Here is a 22,485-nt window from a genome sequence, read left to right on the forward strand (position 1 = left end):
AAGGGAATACCTTTCTTACAACCTGAATAGCACAACTGAAGTTAATCACACTCATTTGAAAGCTTAACTCTAGCTACTAAATGCCCCAACAACTCATTACTTATCAAAGCGTACGTCACACATTAGTTCACTCATATCTATAGTTGAACTACTATGAAAGACACATTATCACACACTGCATGTGCTGTCTTGTTGAGTCACAGCCACATTCAGGTGTGCCACATCTTCGATTAATGTACCACACATATCCTCTACCAAAAACAACACTTTTTGCAATATGACCACCTTCATGATAACCATTGTGAATGGTCATCTCATGATAGTTATGTACATTATGATACTGATATCACTACACAACATATGATTTTTAGGTACAAATTTAATGTATTTTTCCTCACGCATTACTGCAGAACCATAGTATGTTGTATGTTAGGGAACTCAAAAGTTCTAAGTACACAGGCATGTACATTGTTATTACAACTATTTATGTTCACTTTCACACACACATTTTGGGTTAAGGAAATGATGCTGTTAGATACTCATAAATACAGAACATACAATAACTGTTTGTTCAATATTTACACATGTAAATGTAAAACTTATGTTATTGTTATATATAGTTGCCCCTGGAGGACATGTGTCACCTGAGATGGAACAAGTGTCTTCACCTGGGTCAGCCAGCTCAACACTACTAGAAGGTGAGTGTATCATTTGCTGGCCATATAATATGTGCTCTTCTATATGTTATGTTGTCATGTGCATTATTTGTTTTGCACATCTTCTTTAAATAGGATTACTTAGTGTCAGTGAAAATTAAGTGTAAGGCAACATGTATTGTGTTAGTGATGTTAATTATCATGTAGGACTTCTGAGTTTAGAGCAACTTTTCATTCATTCATATTTCATACTGAGTCCAAACATTATTCGTAAGTCAAGGTAGTTTTTAATGAGGTTATAAAACGTATGCTAACATGTTAGGTGTTACTTAGGACACAGTACAATTACATAGTAACACAGCATACATTAACATGCCATTTAATAATGTGTACATTTCTTTTTAGAACATCATGGTGATGAGGATGATGAGTATGATGAGGATGACGCCACAGAAGAGACTGAAATACAATCATGTGACCATGAAGAGGTGCCAATAGAAACTGTTGTACCGCCAAATCGTCCATCAACTTCCACATACGATGCAATTGTAGCTTCAGAGGGAAAAATAGTGGACGCAGAAAATCGTCGCCATTCAGACATGATGACAGTGCTGGAAAGGATGATTGGACTGCAGGAAGAAACAGTATCACAATTGGCACATCTCCACAGAGTCTTCATTGAAGTGCCTAAACAGTTGCAAAAAATCAACACCTCATTCGAAGCATTAGTTGTTCAGCAAACACAAGCTAATTACTGGAGAATGACTAATGTACCACAATTCAACACCTCCCAGCCAGGATCTGTTCATGCAGGTCAGTTTTCACCACATTCATCTGATATTCATTCACCAGGCCCAAATGTTACCGGTCAAGTAGCAGACATTGCTGTGCAGGTTCCTGATGACATCCTACCGCTGCCATCTGTACAAATTCAGCAGCAGACACCTACAAAGGAGGCGACAAAAACAAAACAAGACACACATGAAACAGACCAACCATCACTTGTGCAGTGTCTACCAACTTGCTCACATGTGTCACTGGGCACAAGCCCTGTCCGTGAACAGTCACTACCCAAAAGCCCTGTAGGTGAGTCGCTGCCCAAAAGCCCTGTAGGTGAATCGCTGCCCAAAAGCCCTGTAGGTGAGTCGCTGCCCAAAAGCCCTGTAGGTGAATCGCTGCCCAAAAGCCCTGTAGGTGAGTCGCTGCCCAAAAGCCCTGTAGGTGAATCGCTGCCCAAAAGCCCTGTAGGTGAATCGCTGCCCAAAAGCCCTGTAGGTGAATCGCTGCCCAAAAGCCCTGTAGGTGAATCACTGCCCAAAAGCCCTGTAGGTGAGTCACTGGCCACAAGCCCTGTAGGTGAGTCACTGGCCACAAGCCCCGTAGGTGAACAGTCACTGGCCACAAGCCCTGCCCGTGAAGTGCCAGAGGCCACTCAAAGTGGCTCTGTTGTGCCTAAAGTTGGTGGCAAAAGAAAAAGGAAAATTCAAGAGACAACAAGCAGGCCTGTTACTCGCTCGCAAAAGGAACAAAAAAAATAAATGTTATAATTCAGAAAATATGTCTTTGGCCTTGTTTTGTTGACTTCAGATTATCTAATTACTATTGTATGTATGCTGAAGACTGTGTTGTTTCCAAACTTTCAACTATGTTCTTGTACACGTGAAGTTTTGGAAATGTTAACACTCATAATTAATTGTGTTATAAATATTTATGTTGTAATCGTCTGTTCAGTAATGGTCCACCAGGAGCCAGTTGCTAAGTTTAGAGAAGCTGCCATTGACTTTGCAGCAAAACATTGCATTTGGGTGTGTTAATTGATGTAAGAATTGCATATGCATATTAGTCACATGCAATTATTAAAACACCTAAGTAAGTGCAAACATCTTTCTTGTACGTGTACAGCAGGATTATGTGTAAATTATTACTTACCTTTGCCTTGCTTGGCCATTGTAATTTTGTCCTTTAATCAGTTGTGTGTTCGTTTCTATAACATCTCAGAATGTATAATAATATATATACACACACACACACACACACTGAGTGAGTGTGAGTGTGAGTGTGAGTGTGTGAGTGTGTATATATATATATATATATATATATATATATATATATATATATATATAGTACTATATAAACTGGTATACACAAACTAATACACTTCATGCTTCCTTGTGAAAACACTATTTTAATAATACAGGCCTAATGTTTGAGAAATATCCTAAGTATGAGACTCTAACAGTATTGTGCTTAAACAAATGTTTATTACTTAATTCAATCATGTTTCTCACCATTTAAATAGGTTTCATACAAGGTATACTTAATGCCATCAATGTTGTGTGTACTCCTGCAATATAAAAAAAAATAAAATATTATATATAAATATATATATATTTTTATAAGAGATATATTTATATATATATATATATATATATATATATATATATATATATATATATATATATACACACGTATTTAAACTCATGCAGACAGGGAGTTAACCAGACTTTCACATACACACAGAAATGTAAGCGGGGAAAAAACATTTCTTTTTGCAGGTGTGTTTTTACTGATATGCCTGGCTAAGAAATATTTTCACACACTGGTCTTTGTTAGTTTTCAAAAAAACACTATGTGAACGCATTCACAGTCTAGGGATGTTTTTCACAAACGAGATAAAAGAAGGAGAAATGTTTCTCCCACAGTCCCATATCACGAACCACAACTGTTAACCCAATTAGACAAACAAATCCAATTGGCGTTTGAAATAAGGAGTCAAAGTAGTTAGTTTTGTTGACCTTGACAAGGAAAAACAGGAGTTTGTTAGCCATTCAGCACATTCATTTTGATGAGCAAATAACACAGACCTGCACACAGCTTTTGTGCTACTCAGACATGGCTGATGAATTCGTTAACAATATTAATCCCCTTTTAGGGTATAAGTACATGATCTGTGAAGCCATCTTGAACAGTCGCGGACAGAAAGCAAGCACACGCCAAATCGATGATTTCATTCGAGCAAAATATCCTTATTACCAAGACCGTAAGCATGCACGGAATTTTAATTCCTCAATAAGATTCACTTTATCAAGTAATGACTTTTTTGAACGTGACCAGGATAAGCTACAACACACCTATGGTTTCTGGAAGATTGCCCCGGAAAAACAATTTCTCCTGAAAGACGGCACTTATATTGTCGTGAAAGGCATATTTATTCCTAATGGCAATAGCAATGTATCCGCTACTACTGATCCGTTTGAATCGATACGTGCTGCAATATCTGCAGCCTCCATTCCTGAAACCCACATTGTACAAGAACAAAAGTACTATGATTATGTACCAAGCCTTTCAGCTGAAATTGCATTGGAATGGGAACCGGAAGAAATGAACCTACCTCCCGACCAATTATTTGAAGAAAGCAGTGGCGATTCCTATGAGCGCATCCTGGAGGAGATATGTGCCATACTGGATTCAGCGGTTGGGTTAAGCGTGGATGAAAATGGCTTGCATTTCTGGAGCGACCAGTTGCAGCCAGGCGAAGAGTTAATTCTAGAAGAATGGTAAATATAACAATCGTTATGCGTTGACTCTGCGTTTAAATTTTTTTTTTTTTTGTAACCACCATTTTCACTTTCAATGCGTGGATACAGCGTAACATTGCAGACTGCATAACATGTAGCGATCACAAACAAATTGTTTCCTAATACAATATAGTAGGACCTGAAAGAGTAGTACACATTGCTGACGGAATAAATATACGTACTTTCCTATCCCTTTAAACATATTAGCAACATTTTACCATTACTCTAACACATACCTGTTTTGTTATCATGCAACATCTACAACATTGAAAACCGGGTCCACCACGTATGACGTGGGACCCTTGTCATGGGCCAAGGCGTCCTTAAAAAGGATTAGTGATGTAAGTCCCGCCCCCAAGCGACGTGCGCGCCTCAAAGCCTATTGGCTGTCATGTTTTGTTATAGTAACGGTAACTGCAGTGTGTGATGCGTGCGGCTCAGTGTTTGTAGGCGTACCCTGGGCGTTAGCCGAATGTTAATTGAGTGGGAGGAGTGTTAGCGTGCGTTTCACGCTGGCTTAACATGACGTCACACGTATTGCATTTGCGCATTGTGTTATCGGCCGTGCTTTCTGTTCAAACACGTCTGTTTAAAAAGAATACAGATGTACTCGTTTAGAACGAATGTAGTTTCGTCTTCATTGTATTTGAAATAAAGATGTTATGTTTACTGGTATTTTCAACATGTATTGAACGCACAACGTACGCTTTGTTTTGCGCATGCGCTAACAGTTAGTGGAGCCAAGCGTGAAGTGCGTGCGCACACAAAGATGTGCGCGCACATCTTTCAGTATACAGGCAACGTTCACTTCTTATACATAGTTATGCCTGCTACAAATTTAAAGAAACATTACATACTGATGAACAGTTTTACTTCTAACATATAAGTGACTGACGTGTGTATCTACACAATCATATAGAGCTGCGTAACGCGTTGTCACGGATGCATATCTAGTAAGGTGCCATCTTTGACCATCATGTGTTTGCTGTATTTCAGAGATGTCGGGGAAGATACAATCGGATCAATGTATGATTTCAGAAGAGTCTACCTTTATATGAGATGATTGTGAGGAGGAGCCACCGACTACTATACTACATATGGAACTAATTTTATATTGCTTGCAGCGCTTATTAACAAACAATTAAAAATGTGATACCCTTATGCCTATATTGCATAAGCACTTAATTAACATAATGATGTTGCAAAAGAGTGCCTCATGAATTTTTATTGAGTGTTCTTTAATGACTACTAACATTTTATGACATGGTGTGTTTTATATATAACAACCATTCCCACTCTGCTAACACATTTGTGTATTCTAATATGTAATGGAACGTATGACTGTCGAAACTATGTAACAATAATAATAATAATATGAGCATGTTCATGTATAGGGCTGCTAGTTGTACGCAGCGATTTACAGACACATGTTTCAGCCTGAGGTCCCTGGCCCGTGGAACGTACAAATGTTTTTTTGCCGCATGAGGCACAGGGAGATAAAGTGACTTGGCCAAGGTCACAAGGAGCCCACACCGGGAATTGAACCAGACTCCCCTGCTTCAAACTATCAGTGCCAGTGTGTGTCTTTACTCACTGAGCCACTCCTTCTCCCAATGTAAAGGACACTTACAACCAAGTAGCCATTTATTTTTAAAATCTCTTGTTACATGGGTATGTAGATAAAATGGTTTGGGACTGTAGCAAATAATGTTACTGGCCAGATGTTATGGTCCCCTCCAATGCATGATGTTCTGAATATGACATCACCATCATGTTATGAAGTACGTTTCTGTGTATATTTCATTAACCTAACTAACTATAGTTTACTGTGTTTATTAATCGTTTAGAAATACATAGTATAGTCAATATGATGATATAAGCTACCATAATAAAGCTGGTGTTATCATTTGTCGGTGTTATACATGGATCCTACACCAATTGATAGAGACACAAACAGTTGTCTTAAAAAGTGTGTCTATGCTAGTGATGAATGTGCTCCCGTAAGTAAACAAATAAGTACAGTTATCCCCTTTTCTCCAACCACCTCTATATTACATTAATGGAAATTATAAGGAAACATACATAAAATGTGATGAAATGTGAGTAATCATTTTGTAATACAATGCACATGAAAGCTCAAGAGTAGCTAAATGCATATACATGATACAGAAAGTACATATATGTAACATTTGTGTTTAAACCAATATGTTGGGTTTTTAGTTCCAATAATTATAGGAAGATTGAGGTAGCCACATCTTATGAGAGATGTCAGCAAATATACATACCATGATCAGTCATACTGGAGATATACCTATAATGCAAAGGAACAATATATAAATTGCAAACATTGACATGCCATCTTCAGTACCGTAAACAACACAGCAAAGTGTGTATTTGGTGTTAAATGTACAACACCATGTATATTTCATGACATTCAAAATGTAAATCAGCCTGGTGTACACATCATATGGATGTACATGTTACACTGCACCAATAACATTGTATGTAAGCATACTAGAAGCATGAATGATTATGGGCATAATATGTGTTTTGTCTTAGCATAAGGAATAACACAATGCTAAAATATTATTGCTTTGTTACCCAAGTTGTATTCACATACACACAACTAAAGTACAATTGAAGAGGGATTATATAACCTGTGCAACAATAACATACCGGTGCCACATCCCTTTGTGCACACAGCAGAGAAAAGAAAGGTGTGCAACCCATATTCATCTGTGTCCTAACAGAAGGTTATATAAAGAAACATTATTGTTAATATAACATAATTAAACTATAAAAGTAGTACTAGGAACATATGAGTTTGTACTTACAAGAAAAAAATGAATTGATGAGATTCTGTCGTGTCTGGCCACCACTGGCTGTTTGTTCATTTTCAGCAGCTACATGGGTGGGATGCTCGTCTACCAAAGCCTCAGCTAGGTCTGACTGTACATTGTGCCTGAGTGCAACATTGTGCAAAATGCAACAGGCAAGGATAATATCAGACACTTTTTGAGGCTTGTATAGAAGAGCCCCACCAGTTCTGTCCAGACACCTAAACCTGGTCTTGAGTAGGCCAAATGTCCTCTCTATAACAGATCTTGTAGATATATGGGCTGCATTGTACTGTACCTGTCCTCTGCTTCAGTTTGAGGGTTTAGCACCGGAGTCAAGAGCCACGGCCTAATTCCGTATCCTGAGTCACCTATAATGAATGGAGCACACATAAGCTGACATTAGTGATCAAATTGTACAATGCCAACATTCCTAAATCAACATGTGTTTTGTGTTAGAACATGTAAATATGTACTCACCCAGCAGCCAACCAGGTTCAAAATGTCCCTCTTCGAACGCATGGAAGACTGAAGAGTTCCTCAGGATAGAGGAATCGTGACTGGAACCAGGGAACTTGGGTACCACATGCATTATCCTCATCGTGGCATCACATACCACCTGTACATTGAGTGAATGGTAGTGCTTCCGATTGCGGTACACATGCTCACTCTGACTAGGTGCAATCAAAGCAACATGTGTGCAATCGATTGCACCCAGCACAGATGGTATCCCTGCTATATTATAAAAGCCAGTCCTGACTTCCAGCCACTCTGTTGCCTCTGTAGGAAAATGAATATAATTCCTAGCGCGTCTATTGAGTGCATAGAGAAACTGGGTCAAGGCCCGCGAGAATGTAGATTGCGAGACCCCGCCCACTATGCCCACAGTTGTCTGGTATGACGCGGAAGCAAGATAATGTAATGAGCACAGCATTTTAACAAGCCCAGGGACTGCACGACCTCTGGCTGTGAAAAAATCTAAATCCCCCCTTATCTCCTCATAAAGAGCTAAGATTGCTGCTGAACTCAAACGATAGCGACTTACAATCTCCTCCTCACTCATCCCATCTAACAGGGTTCTCTCCCTGTACAGACGCGGACGAGGCACAACTTGTCTCCTCTGTCTTCTCCTCTGATCTCCTGTCCCTCTACCTGTCCCTCGGCCTGTCCCTCTCCCTGTCCCTGTCGTATCCGCGTCACTGTCACTGTCCCTCGGTGTGTCCCTACCTTGCCCTATATCATTCTCTTGATCAGCAAGCATGTCATAGAAAAGAATGTTCCTGCGTCTCCTAAACATTCGCAACATTTTGAAATGAGTAGCTGTGAATGAGCAGGTAATGTGCGTCCTTTAAATAGGTATGTGATGATGTCAGGTGACATAGTAAAATGCAAGGTGTTACATTAACATAATAAAGTACTTCTGTGGCAAGCTGTGTGCAGTTGTTGTTCTAAGTATTTGTTGTGTGTATTCTGCAGGGAATGATGATATTTGGCAATGATGTGACGTGAAGCTTTGTACAAAGACTGCTTGCAAATAAATAGTTGCATGTGCAATGCATGTAACACTTGTGAACGCAAGAGTCAGTCATGTAATGAGACAAAAAGGCTGAGATTGACGTGGGAAAAGTTTTGTGTAACATGTGTAATTATCCATGTTATTGTGACATGTTGGCAACAATGAATAGTCGTGTGCATATGCATGCATTTGTGTAAGGAGGATAGTTGGTATAGAATGAGTTTACAAGGTGTCCCAATGATGAATTACTGTACATGTGTGTATAAGTTAGGTTGAAGTGCTTGTAATGCAACGGTTACAATGTAAACATGCAATGTGATTGAGCGTCCAATAAGTGACGTCATGAAAATAGGGAGGACCCAAAAGTATATGTAAACATGAGAAGACAGATGTACATGAACGTTTAAAGATGCGTGTCACATTACAAGCATTGTGTAATGTAAAGGAAGATGAATATACTGTGTATGTGTGACATGTGTGACATGTGTAACATCATGTAAATAATTGTCGCTGAGTTGAGTAAAATGTGTGATATGATGTGAGGTTCTCCTTTAAGAGTGTAGTATAGTATTTTCCCTTGCCACATCATCACATGATGAGTAATGTGACCCGCAAATGCTGAAAACATGTAAAAGTCGAATGTTATGCAAATAAGACACATCAGCTGTGACACAATGCAGGGAATGCCCCCACACTGTAATGCAAATCCCCCTTGTATTGTGAGCAATGAAACGTAAACAGTACTATACTGTTATACGTCCCCGCTCCATTGACTTCCATTGATGTACAGAAGATGTTTTTTTTCTAAGTGCCGTTCCGGCAGCCTTAGCGATCGTTCTCCCGTCCAAACTGCCAACTTTAGTTGGCGGGAGAAATCGGCCATAACATCTCCATTTCGTAGTGCCGATCAGCCCCGATAAGCTGTTTTTTTTTGTTGAATCCAGCCGATTTAAAAAAGTGGCGATCAGTGTCGAAAACAGGCTTATCGGCAGGCGACTGGCCATAACCAAATTATCGGCTCCGAAACCTGGCGATATGAAGCACTTATCGGCGCTTACTGAATCTCAAACCCAATTTTGGCTATAACATGGCCATATTTCCCTTATCAACGCTTACTGCATGAGGCCCTATGTGCTGTGAACTCCCCAGGAGCCAGACAGGGAGGGTTACATACACATCTAGTTTATTCATACCCTTAGGCCAAGGCCATAGTGCAGGCAGGCATGTGCGCGAAGGAGCGCATGGCGTCTCTCGCGCGCCTGCTGCAGAGGCAATCCGTGGCCTGCGGCATTGCTATGATGCGAGCGACGGGGAGGGGTGGCAGAGGCGTGGCCGTGACGTCACGAGGCCGGTTCGCCCTCATTGGCTGAACCACCCACGTGACGCGGCCGTCACGCCAAAAGACAAAAATCTAGTTTTTTTTTTAAAGCGCTGCCGCGCTTCATTGCGCACTATGGACGGCCCCATAACGGAGCTGTCTCTTGGTCGAGCCGCGCACAAGCGATCACTAGGCCTTGCAGCTAAGAGATCATGCTTGACACTGCAGTGATTTTCAAAGTTATAAGGCAGATCTAGCGACTGCATTCAAGCGTTTCCTTTCTTTTCTGTATCTTGGAAGGCATATCTAGGGTAATTCACAAGAATAATCTTGTTTGACTGCCCACAAAAAAAAGGAATCAGTGTTTCCCTACAGTTGATAAACACTAGTATTTAACAGCAAAGTATCCAGTTTGGATGACAAAGAATAAAGTAAAAGCAGTTTCTGAAACCAAACTATTTTTAACATAATGAACTCATATTACAGCTCAACCCCCTTATAACGCTGTGCTTGGGGTCCAAAGAATCACATCGCATGATAAGCAGATCGCGTTAGAAATAATGTACAATTGTATGCATTGTACAATAAAGTATTTAAGATACCAATAATCGTGTTGTAAAGTATTCATAAATATGATAATTGGGAGCCATGCCTGCATCGTGTTATAAGCGGATTCGCGTTGTAAAGGATCGCGTTATAACGGGGTTGAGCTCTACTTAGTAAATGTGACATGTTTTCTGCCAGTTTATATGTTTTTCTTTTGGCATTATTTAACATATTACACTTTTGTTTCTAAAAGATTCCCAGAGGCATTGAACTTTACAACCTGTGTAAGCAATTAGCATGCAAACGTTGCTGAATGAGACGCACTCAACTACGTTTTCGAAGCCCTGTAACTGAAGTCATCAATTCTGACGCTTCTTCTTGTGCTGTTTCAGTCTATACACATGCGATGCATACAATGTAGCAAAAGGTTGGAATACAATCCTTTGTCCGTAATGTCAGCATTTTCTACGTTTATTTGCAGGTTCTGATCTTTTTTTTTCCCCATTTGGTACCAATATTTAAGTGCTCCCTACATGTTACGACACACAAAGTTACTTATTGGTGCGATAAACAGATTTCACAAACTGTGCAAAATAATATTATTATTTTTACCGGGACCAAAAAAAAAATTTGAACATGCTCCAATTTCAACATTTAGTACAATCCTAAAATATCCTTCACCTCTGATTTAAACAATATGATTTATGTAGTCTAATTACTACTAGTTAAAGTAGCAATTAGGGTTAACTTAATTTTTTTTTAATCTATATATATATATATCGATATATATATATATATACACTGCAACTGGCTCCTATCACAGGACATTAAACACTCTTTTCACACACACCCTGTTTGATTCGAAGACACTGCTAATTGGGACATAATATACTCCAGTTTTGTCTTTATCTCTGACTCTTCAAGCAACAATGTCTGCTACATATTTGCCATTATAGCATAATATTTCTCTTGACCTGGTCACATTGACACTTTACATCTGTTACAAGTTCAGGGCCCCATTTGATCTTCAATCAACATACTTTTTTAACCCCTCTCCTAACAGGATTTTGATAAAAGAACTTTATTATTTCTTATTGCGCAAAGTGCAATTTATATAATTGATATTTGGGGTTTTGAGTTAAAACCAGCATTGTGGCTGCATCATATAGAAATGACTTAACCCCTTTGTTTCTGCGCACTTGATATTTATTTGCACACATATATATATATATATAATAATCAAAAAATAAATAGATGATACCGTTCTGTGGCTAACGAAATGCTTTTATTTGTGCGAGCTTTCGAGATACACTGATCTCTTCTTCCGCCGATGTTACAATGTGTATATATATATATTTACAGATTTAAAACAAGGGGTCTCCAGAACTGGGTTAATTTCAGCTCTGGGGACCCCTTGCTTCCAGAGATACTTACCTCCGTAGTGGTGCCGGGATCCCTGCAGGCAGAGAAACTGTGTGCCTTAATCTAATGACGGTTGAAATGTCCCACATCATACAGGCCAATGGGAATACGTGTAATCTGGTGCAGATTCTTATTGGCTCGCGTGACCTGGACCTTTAAACTCTGCAGAGATACCCGCATGCAGAGGTAAGTATCTCTTGAAGCTGGGGGTCCACCGGAGCTGAAATGAACACAGTTCAGCTCCGGAGACCCCCTGCTTCCAACCTGTAATAAAAAAGTAATAATAATAATAATAAAAAAAAAAAAAGTTTTTAAAGGGAAAAATAATGAAACTAATACATTTTGGGTCCTGGAGGGAGGAGAAGGAGGTATGGGCCAGGAGGTAGAAGGTATGGATCTATGAGGCAGGTAGAGCCACAACAGTGGGGGTTGGGGATTTGTGTGTGCCCACCTGAAGCCTTGGAGGATGGAGGGGGCCTGCTAAAGGACTGTGGAGGGGCCTGCCAGAGGGGGCCCACGGAGTTGCCTGTCAGAGAGGGCCTCCCCTGCCACAGGTCTCTAGCAGCCCCCCTCTGACAGGCACCTACATGAATGTGGCACATGTTAGGTTTGCCGATAGGGGGGCCTGAGCCCCATGACGCACTGGGCCCGGGACAGTAGTCCCAGCGGTCCCCCCTGTCTGTGGCCCTGCAGAGGGGCTAACGGCGGTGGGCTCTGGGTAAGTGCCCTTTTTGCCCTTTGGATACAGGTGGTCCTGCACCCTGGAGTTTCCCGTTAGTTATGCCTTCAAAGATTATTCACTTAAAAGTGTAGAAAAGCATATCCAACATTAATTAAAAAAATAATCCAATAATACACAGCGATTTATGTATTAAATCCTTTGCTAAATCCTGGGTTTGGTGTGTTTCTACCTTGCGGAATACCTTTCATTTCTTCTTTTTTTCTCCCATTTTCTATTTATTTATTTCTTCTCTCATTGACACCCTATAAATAGTAGTGATAATAACAATTATCTAGTCACATTTGACAAAACATCTGAGAATGCTGCAGAATTGACACAGTGCAGTTAAATAATAAAGCCAAGTAAGCATGCCTGGCATTACCACAGATCAGTACTATGAACAGAAAAGTTTTCCATTCTCCTGATTAAGCATTCTTGGCTCTAGACACAGCATGTTGTTAAATACAGACTCAAAATAAAACATTTCATTGGTTTAGAGACTGAATAACAGCTATTAGTCTCTATGAGAAACAGAACCGCCCGCTAGACAGATCAGAGCATTCTTATCTGTTAACCTTTATATTTCATTATAGAATATTTTCCATGTTGTCATTTATAATCACATCACTTTAACTGATATCCCTTATTTAAACAGGATTTATGATAAAAACAACCACAAAAAAATAAATAATACAAAAAAAAAATATATATATATACACATACAGTGGTCGAGAAATCACCCAAAAATCTCCTCGCCACTTAGCCCCGCCCCAAGCAAAAATATTTTGTAATAAATTCCTATTAAGAACTAAGAACAACTTTCGTTTTTGACATAAGTTTATTTATTGTATTACAATGAGGGTGACAGGGTGAGGGTGGCAGACAGGGTGAGGGTGGCAGACAGGGTGAGGGTGGCAGACAGGGTGAGGGTGGCAGACAGGGTGAGGGTGGCAGAGAGGGTGAGGGTGACAGGGTGAGGGTGACAGTGTGACAGGATGAGGGTGACAGTGTGACAGGATGAGGGTGACAAGGGGACAGGATGAGGGTGACCTAGAGAAACAATTGTATGTAGTCTTAGTCTAATAAGTGTGCAACTCTGTGTTTAATTATGTGAGATGACTTTTATCATTTTGATTGATAGGGAAAGTGTCCCCAAGTACTGTAGATAGTATTTGAAGATCTGATGGGAAGTGCATAGCAGTACCCTGAGGGAGTGTGTGTGACAGGCTCACAGAGTGGGATCCTAAACCAGGGTTCCCCAGAACTCTCACTAGCAAGGTCGCTCCAAGGCCAACTTTGGAATAGAAAGCCACACCAGGTTACTGAGGAGTACAGCTGGGAGATTGTATTAATGATGGGTAGATGGAAACCCTGATGGAATTGCAGCCCTCAACAGATGTCTATAGAAGTTACATAGTTACATAGTTACATAGTAGATGAGGTTGAAAAAAGACGTACGTCCATCAAGTTCAACCTATGCTAAATTTAGACAACAGAAACTTTATTCTATATCTATACTTACTTATTGATCCAGAGGATGGCAAACAAAAAACCCCATTAAGGGGAAAAATTAATTCCTTCCTGTGAATGGCTCCAAGTTCAGGAATGGTTATGGAAAAGCGTGTACCCTTTGCAATGTACAACAGGAAGTGATGTAAGCCGTGCGTACCTCCCTGTGGTGATGTCTGGATTCCAGGGAAGAGAATTGTAAGTGTGAAAGCCTGTCCTGTCAATAAAACGTGTCCTGTTTGTATAAAAGTTCCTGGCACCCTGAGATCTACCAGACTGAGGCCGTGATTATACAGAACAACGTGCGCCGCACAGCGCCCCTCAAAAAATTATACTTTCCTGCAAATCGCTTATACCAAGCGCTACTGTCGCGCAGCTTGCTATTGCAATGAGGGCGACAGTGGAAGCGTTTTACACATTTGTTTTCTGGTTGCGACGGCCGGGTCACGTGACGCAGCCGTCCAATCAAAAACAGATTTCAGCCTGCAGTAGCGCGCAGAAGAATGTGCTTGTGCCTCTCTTAACCCCTTCCCCACCCTGGGACTGCCTCTCTTAACCCCTTCCCCACCCTGGGACTGCCTCTCTTAACCCCTACCCCACCCTGGGATGGACTCTCTTAACTCCTTCCCCATCCTGGGACGTACTCTCTTAACCCATTGAGTTTCTGTCACTGTGTGTATGTGTGTGTCTGTCTGTCTGTCTGTTTTACATTCCATTCAAGTGAATACAGGAAAATGCATTTGCCATATGTATGTTATGCCACCCAATCAACACATGGAATGGGCGCTTTTGGGGGCAATGTTTAAACTGTAGGTATATTATTTTCAAGGCTGAATAAAAAAAAAATATATATATATATATATATATATATATATATATATATATATATATATATATTCACTATGAAGAACATGTGCATCAGGTTTTATTTGGGAAACAAACCATAAACAATTTAATCTTTACTTGTCTACACCAACCTAAAATCACTTTATTTGGCTTTGCTCCACCACTTGCGAAATTAATACGATTGCCTGGTACTGAATACCTTTTAGTTATGCAATAGGAGTGATGATAAATTCCTTTTCCAAAAATGACCGGTGACCTACTCTATGTATACCAATGATTTATGTGTATGTAACGGGTGTTCCACCCCACCCGTTCATACATATATATGAACGTAAGGGGGAACCTATATGTTACCAGGTGTGGTGCGTTATACCTGTCAGGCTCACAGGAGGTCTGAGCCTCCGCCAGTGAGAGCCTGGGGTGAATCCTCTGGGTCGGTCTTGGTTTCAGCGCCTCCACCTGTGTAGGGTTCTAGGGATATCTAGAAGTTTGTCTACACAGGACCCACATATACAATAACCACGTACTCAGGAATATATATATATATATATATATATATATAACCAGTTTACTGTAACACAGAATATATATGCAGGCAATACCATACTCTTATACCGTACCCTACTAACACTCCCCCCTAGGGGTTGTCTCCACCAGGTAACTCAGTCCTCTCAGTGTTTCTTACTCCACTAGGAGTATACTCGCCCACCACGTGTATCCCCACACCGTGTCCACAGCCTACCCCCTTTTGTCCCGTGGTCAGCGCTGCCACTATGTGAATAGATAATGTTAGAATGGTATAGATTGGTGCACTTATGAGGGTACCTGCCGAGCGCTCCTGCACTCGGGTCAGCAAACAACTTCGCAAAGGATCAGTCGCTTGGTGATGTTTCCTGATCCCGGGTCTCCTTGCACGGGGTCCGCTAGGGGCGGTCCCACCCTGGATATAGTCTCTGTCTCTGTGGCGTAGACCTGAGCCCAAGCCTCCGTTCCGGGAGCGCAGCATCCGCTGTGTCCCTATCTACCACTAACACTAATGGGATAGATACTAACTTAGGGCCAGTCCCTAAGCACCACAAGCTGGGGGAGTGCAGGACCTATCTGGAGCCTAGGGGTGTTCTGGCCTATTGCAGTGGGTCACTGACCCCTGCACTCACCTCCTTCCCCTAGCTCTCCTGGTCCAGAACTGACGTGCTCCTCGCGCGCGAAATGTATCTAATTCCCTGCAAGCAGGGAGCTCCTGCAGCCCTATTGGCTCCTTGGCGTCACATGGGGTTCCCTAAGGCTCATGGGATCTGTAGTCCCTGGCTATTACCTTCCCTGGTAGGCTAGGGCTTTGCGCGCTTATCCTGCGCATGCGCGAACTCTGCCGGGCCGCCGGGACTTACTGCGCATGCGCGATCTATCACAAGATGGCGGCGCCCTGCTCGGGAGCCGCCGGGAACCGCCGGAACGCTAACCCGCTCCCTGCACTGGCCCCCACCCTCCAGAAATGCCGGCGGGTCTATCGAGTGATCCCCGGCAGCGGAGAATACGAAGGGGAAGGTCGCGGGGCAGCAACACACAGAGGGGACCTGGCTACATGTACAATATGGGTGCCAACCGCACCAGTCTCCTAATGGCTGTTCTAATTAACTTAAGATACCCAGCTTCGGCCAACAGGTCAGAAAGCAGATCTACCGGTGTCAAACACTCTGCTAACGAGAAGGCACAACGTTGCTGCAAATGAGTGTCCAGCATCTCTAAAAACAAAGGAAAACCAATACATGTATTTACTGCCCACCCCTGACCTATACGTCATAAACCACATATGGAATGTAGGGGGGGGTGCGCAATGCCTCTAGAGGTTTTTCCAGTATCTCTTAAAATGTGTGTGCGATAGAACTAGTTTGCAAAAATCTGGAGAAAATTCAGGGGTCATCTGGTGGCAAAGACACATTTTTCTGCATCCAATAGCATTAATCTTCACGGATTTTAGTGAATATTGGATGATAAGATAACGCCTCACTAGCATCTCATCGCCACTAATGTCTGTTTTAGTAAACGCTATGTTTTGTATGGGAGAAAACGTGGGTTAACGTTCCGGTCCTTATGTTATCATTATGTTAATAGTAACGCTGCATTCACCAAGTTAGATAACGTGGCCTAATTGGGTTTAGGGAATCGGGGCCTCAGTTGGTTGTGGTGTGTTGTGTACCCTGTGATGGTTTGCTTATGTTGTGATTATTGTGTGGGTTGATTTGCTTGGGAATACTGCATGTAAATGTTTGGTGGGCGTGCGTTACTTTATAATCCCTCCTGTCCAATATGTTGTTTTTTCCTGTTATCCAGTGTGTGTAATGTAGATTAGAACATGGTGTTACAACAAATAGTGGTATCATGCTATTTCCCAGATATTTATGTTTCTCTTTTGTTTATTGTTCTGTATCGCTCCGTGTACCGCATGTTGCGTATGGAGGCATCTCTCGGATCAGGTTGCAGCTCCTGTTCAGCTTTGTTTTTCAGTGTTATACCTGGCATATAAAAGCAAGCCTCTCTGAATTGCTGCTGGCTATGGTCTCATCAACATAATCCTTTCAGAGGCCTGTTATGCACTCTCCTATATCAGGCTGTCAGAGCCATAAAGCACAGATCAGATCATTACTTTGTTGCAAGGACACAACTGGCTGTTTGAATTGACCTCAGTAAAACAGTTTGGGATGAGACATGATGTAATACATGTTTGGGTTTTGTTAAGCTCACTGAACATTATGTCTGAAACTGGACACACCCTGATCTCATCTTGTGGGCCAACAGGTCAAGCCAATGAATGGTGCTTATATACTGGATCAAAAGGAGTAGTGTTTAAAGTTTCCATCTTTGCTCTCAAATCCGCAGATGTAATTATTTACGGTATTACCAAGATGCCGTCGTATCAGCATGAGGTTCTGATCCAGTTTGTGTTTTCGGACTCAAAAACCCGGTGCCTTCTGCTTCACCATAAGTAGTGCTGCATTGCTATTGAAAAGGGAGACTTTGAAAACCAGGACTGGAGTGTAATGTAATGATAACATGGAATTAGATTGGCAATCTGGGGATGTAAAACGAATAAACACAGAGCAATGCATATTTATAGGGTTATTTCCTGTAGAAGCACTGTAAAAAGGTAGCCTTGATGTTTCCCTGTAAACTTTTTTAATCATTACACACACATTATTGCCCTTATTCTATGAAGTGCGATAGTGGCCGTCATGTAAGGCAGGGGTGCGCAAACTTTCTGTGCTGCGCCCCCCCCTGCTTGCCAGCCCCTGTGCTCGCACCCCCCCTTATCTAATATCCGGGGTCATGTGACATCACATCCTGTGACCCCCGCAGTGTCATTTGACGCACGTTGCTATAGCGACGTGTCACCGAAGATAAGGTGGGAGACATCCGCGCCCCCCCCCCAGAATAATCTTGCGCCCCCTACTTTGCGCACCCCTGATATACAGCACACCTTTGAGCTCGTGACTTGTATATGGGACAAGGGTTAATACACAGCTACCTAGCTGACCCACTTTCACCTTCTGCAAAGGTCCCTCAAAGGAATATCTCCTCTCAATCAGTGCTAATATACCATTTGTCACGTACGGCACACCTGTGAGCCTGTGATATATGTGACAAGGACTGCACATACCCAACTAGCTGACCCATTTTTCACCTGCCACCAAGGTCCCACAAATGAATATCTCCCCTCAATCCATGACAATATTTATCTTTAATCTGCTGCACCCAAAGAAATTGTCAGTATATTAATTTGCAGAGTCTTTGGTCCCTGTTTATTAAGAAAATTATGCACAAAAATCAGTTATAGCAAAATGTGTCCGAAAATATAAATTACTCTCTAAAAAGCGGACAACAATTCAGAGCCCAAAGAATAACTTATTAAAGCTTAGATTTAATATACAAAAAACGAGCAGTGCTTAGGTTACAGAAAAAGATTATTACAAGAACATACAGTATAACAATGCAGACAGTTTCTTAAAATAAAAAGATAAACAATCAGAATTCCATATGTTACCACATGTAGTGGGTTCTTCCCAGGGAGGTCACTGGAGTAGAAAAGATGAGAATGCACGTGTCTGATCCCAAACACACCTCTGTTGAATTCAGATTCATAATCCGAGCCACATGATTTATATTCTAAATTTCCTTAATTGAAAACATCATAAGTGGTCTCAACCCACCCCTTTCAACAATCTCTGAAAATGCCATTTTTACAACTTTAAGAAAAAAAAACCCTTTCTTTTGACCTTTTTAAAATTTTGCCTCAATATATAAAAGACTCCATAACTTTGTTTCTATAATACGTAAACAAACACCATCTTCACTGTTGCGTCTGTGTACTTAATATGCTCACCTGAATATGAAATATGATAACCAAATTTCTATATTTGCAGGAGACCCTATCTGTCTTCTGCACCTCCTAATCATGAAGTGTTTGGTATCGTTTAATTCGTCTCATTGCAAATATCTATTTGTTATTCTTGAGAGTTGCTGTGAGGCCCAGGAAATTTCCCATTGCATACATTTACACACTTTTGGAACTGTCGTGTTGGCCACACACCCCGATACTCCACAGATCATCCACAGAATGCCTTTCAAGGTATATTTAAAAGGTTTCCCTTTATTCTAATGTCAGGACAGCCATATTTCAATCCCCCCCCCATTTACAAATTATTTAAATCCCCCCACTTACTTACACTTAGCCTTATCCCTAGATACTATCTGTCCTATAAAACACAGGCTTTGCCAGGGGTTTAACATGCCATAAAAACAATTCTTGTAGTTTTTTTTTTTTATAACTTAAATTTTATTGAAAGGTAATAACTTTTACATACATTTTTATAACATCACATATTTTGATGGGAAAAACAATATGAGGGGAAACACATCAGGGAAATGTAGGATAGGAGGAGCAGGTATCCTACTCGTCTCGTGAGATATTGTTTTTAACTTTAGAACCTCGTCAAAGGAGAACACTCCTTTATCTATCAAAGCAAGATTGTGGCCAGACTCACCCCTGCTATATCTGATTGAGCTATCCAGGGTTGCCAAACTTCTTGAAATTTAGTGCCCGTGTCATTAACCACACTCGTTAATTTTTCCATTTGGCAGACAAACCAAATTCTCTCTCGAATTTGAGAGATTATTGGGATTTCTTGTTGTTTCCACAGTGCTGCGATATCGCATCTTGTTGCGCTTGCAAAATGAGCAACTAGTTTACCCTCCGCTCTGGGTAAACCTTTGATTGGTCTGTTTAGGAGGAATAGCCAGGGATCTAGGGGAGCGTTTAGGCCCAAGATCCTCTGTAGCCAATTTTTAATTTTTCTCCAGAGAGAAGCAACTTGAGGGCAAGACCACAGCATGTGTAACAAGTAAGCTTGTTCCCCACCGTTTTTTGGACACAATGGAGAGTAGCCTGGAAAAAATGTGGAAAGCTTCACAGGGTTGAGGTACCATCTCATTAATACTTTATATGTATTCTCCTTTAATGTGGTGTATATTGAGCTCTGAGCAGCAGACATAAATATCTAATTCCATTCTTCTTCACCTAGAACGTCCTCTAAATCAGACTCCCACTGTGTCATATATTGTAATTTGCATGATGATTCAGCTCTGGTACATGTTAATTCTTTATACATTTGTGACGAGAGACCACTAGTGTCTGTTTAAGTATACAGAATTTTTCAAAGTTTGTCAAAGGGGGGTGAAGGGTTGGTATTTATTATAAAATGCTCTAAGTTGAAGATATCGAAAAAATTGCGTATGAAGTAGATCTCTTTCTGTCTTAAGTTGTTCAAATGTCTTAATGTTCCTATCAGTACCTAGAACTTTGGATCTAAGTAACCCCTTTTGTTGCCATATTGTAAAGTCTTTGCTGTTTAGACCCGGAGCAAAATCTGGGCTTTCCAGAAGAGGGGTCATAAGACATCGTTTGATGGTTAATGCAAATTTAAATTTAGTAGCCTCTCATATTCTCAATGAATTAATCATCGAGGATAATGGGTCCTTGATATTATTTATTATCGTTCGCGGAAACCGGATTAGTTTATTTGGACACCCATCTTTTCATGTTTTGATCAATATGCCATTGAGTAACTTGGCTGATTTGAGCCGCTCCATAGTATGATAATAAACAAGGTACTGCTAAACCCACCTCCAAAGTCGGCCCCTTAGGGGTACTTCTCTTAATTCTTGTTTTATTGTAGTTCCAAATAAATGTTGTGGATAGGGATTGAAGTGAGAGAATATCTTTCATTACACGCGGCACTGGGAGAGTCTGAAACAGATATAAAATGCGTGGGAGCAAGTTCATTTTAATACATTGGATCTTGCCTATCCATGGAATACAAAGTGAGATAGAGTGTGATGCTGCAATAATTAGAAAGAGTTCCATCTGTAGCATATTATGAGCATGATAATCCAGATCACAATGGAGTGTCCAGGAGAGATGTGAATACACAATAGGAAGGGATATGTGTCTAGTGGTGTCCACTTGACAACCACAGATTGGACACATTAATAAACACCCAACCAGGTATTAATGAATCAAATAATGAAGTTGCACAGGTATACATATATGGCAGGGCACTGCGGCCCTTTACCTGTGTACTTCTGAGGACACTCCAGACACCAGGGGCGTGCAGTCCATCCAATGGTAGATTCCACTAAACAGTTACAGATGATGAACAGCACAGCCAGAAGAATCCAACTTCAAACTTGACCGAAGAGAAGGAAAAAAGCGAGCAACTCCAAAATGGCAATAAGGTCAGGTTTATTGCAGGCTAGACAAACAACAACAGGACCACACGAACGCACCTACGCGTTTCGTGCAACAGCACTTTATCAAGGTTGTTTGTCTAGCCTGCAATAAACCTCACCTTATTGCCATTTTGGAGTTGCTCGCTTTTTTCCTTCTCTTCGGTCAAGTTTGAAGTTGGATTCTTCTGGCTGTGCTGTTCATCACATGCAACTGTTCACTGGAATCTATCCATGGAATATACTGGACCAGATCCGGATATCTTCTCTAAAAGCAATGCTTGTATTTTTAATACAATTTGTAATCAGCATTAACTTCTCGTGTGCCAGATTGATTAAAATACTTAACACTTCCTGCCGTAGTCATTACAGTGGCAATCCAGTGCAATCGCACTGAAAGACACATCGATGTCAATAGGTCTTTCCGTATTGCAATTTATAGAATAAGGACCGATGTACACGTGTCCAGTTTTTGATATGTCTTCCACTCAAAGTTGACTTTTGGGCATATTTGCTCCTTTAAGGGTTCCTATGGTCTCAATATTTGAAACTAACTTGGGTTGGTTTTCTTTCTGAATAGCCGTTCTCGTATTCCCGCAACAAAACCCATTCTGTAAGCATCCCTTGCTTACAAGCAAATCAGGCAGCCAATATAAGCTTGTTATGGACCTGGAGACAATACATTGGGAAAAGAACATCATTAAATTACATAGAGCAGCATGTGAGATGCTTCTGTTTTTATGAAAATAAATGTTA

At 40.9% G+C, this 22,485-nt stretch overlaps 1 protein-coding gene across 1 annotated transcript in view; it reads left to right on the plus strand.

Annotated features, from left to right (window-relative positions):
- Window positions 1-569: 569 nt before the first annotated feature.
- LOC142503325 (uncharacterized) overlaps window positions 570-22,485 on the plus strand; it is a 38,182-nt gene continuing 16,266 nt past the window's right edge. Inside the window, exons 1-2 of the mRNA XM_075615475.1 lie at window positions 570-698; window positions 1,062-1,850. Coding sequence (XP_075471590.1) covers window positions 602-698; window positions 1,062-1,850 — 886 coding nt within the window. The 5' untranslated portion in view covers window positions 570-601. The remainder of the gene's footprint in view (window positions 699-1,061; window positions 1,851-22,485) is intronic.

The sequence above is a fragment of the Ascaphus truei genome, chromosome 10, assembly GCF_040206685.1.
Source record: "Ascaphus truei isolate aAscTru1 chromosome 10, aAscTru1.hap1, whole genome shotgun sequence".
Lineage (NCBI taxonomy): Eukaryota > Metazoa > Chordata > Amphibia > Anura > Ascaphidae > Ascaphus > Ascaphus truei.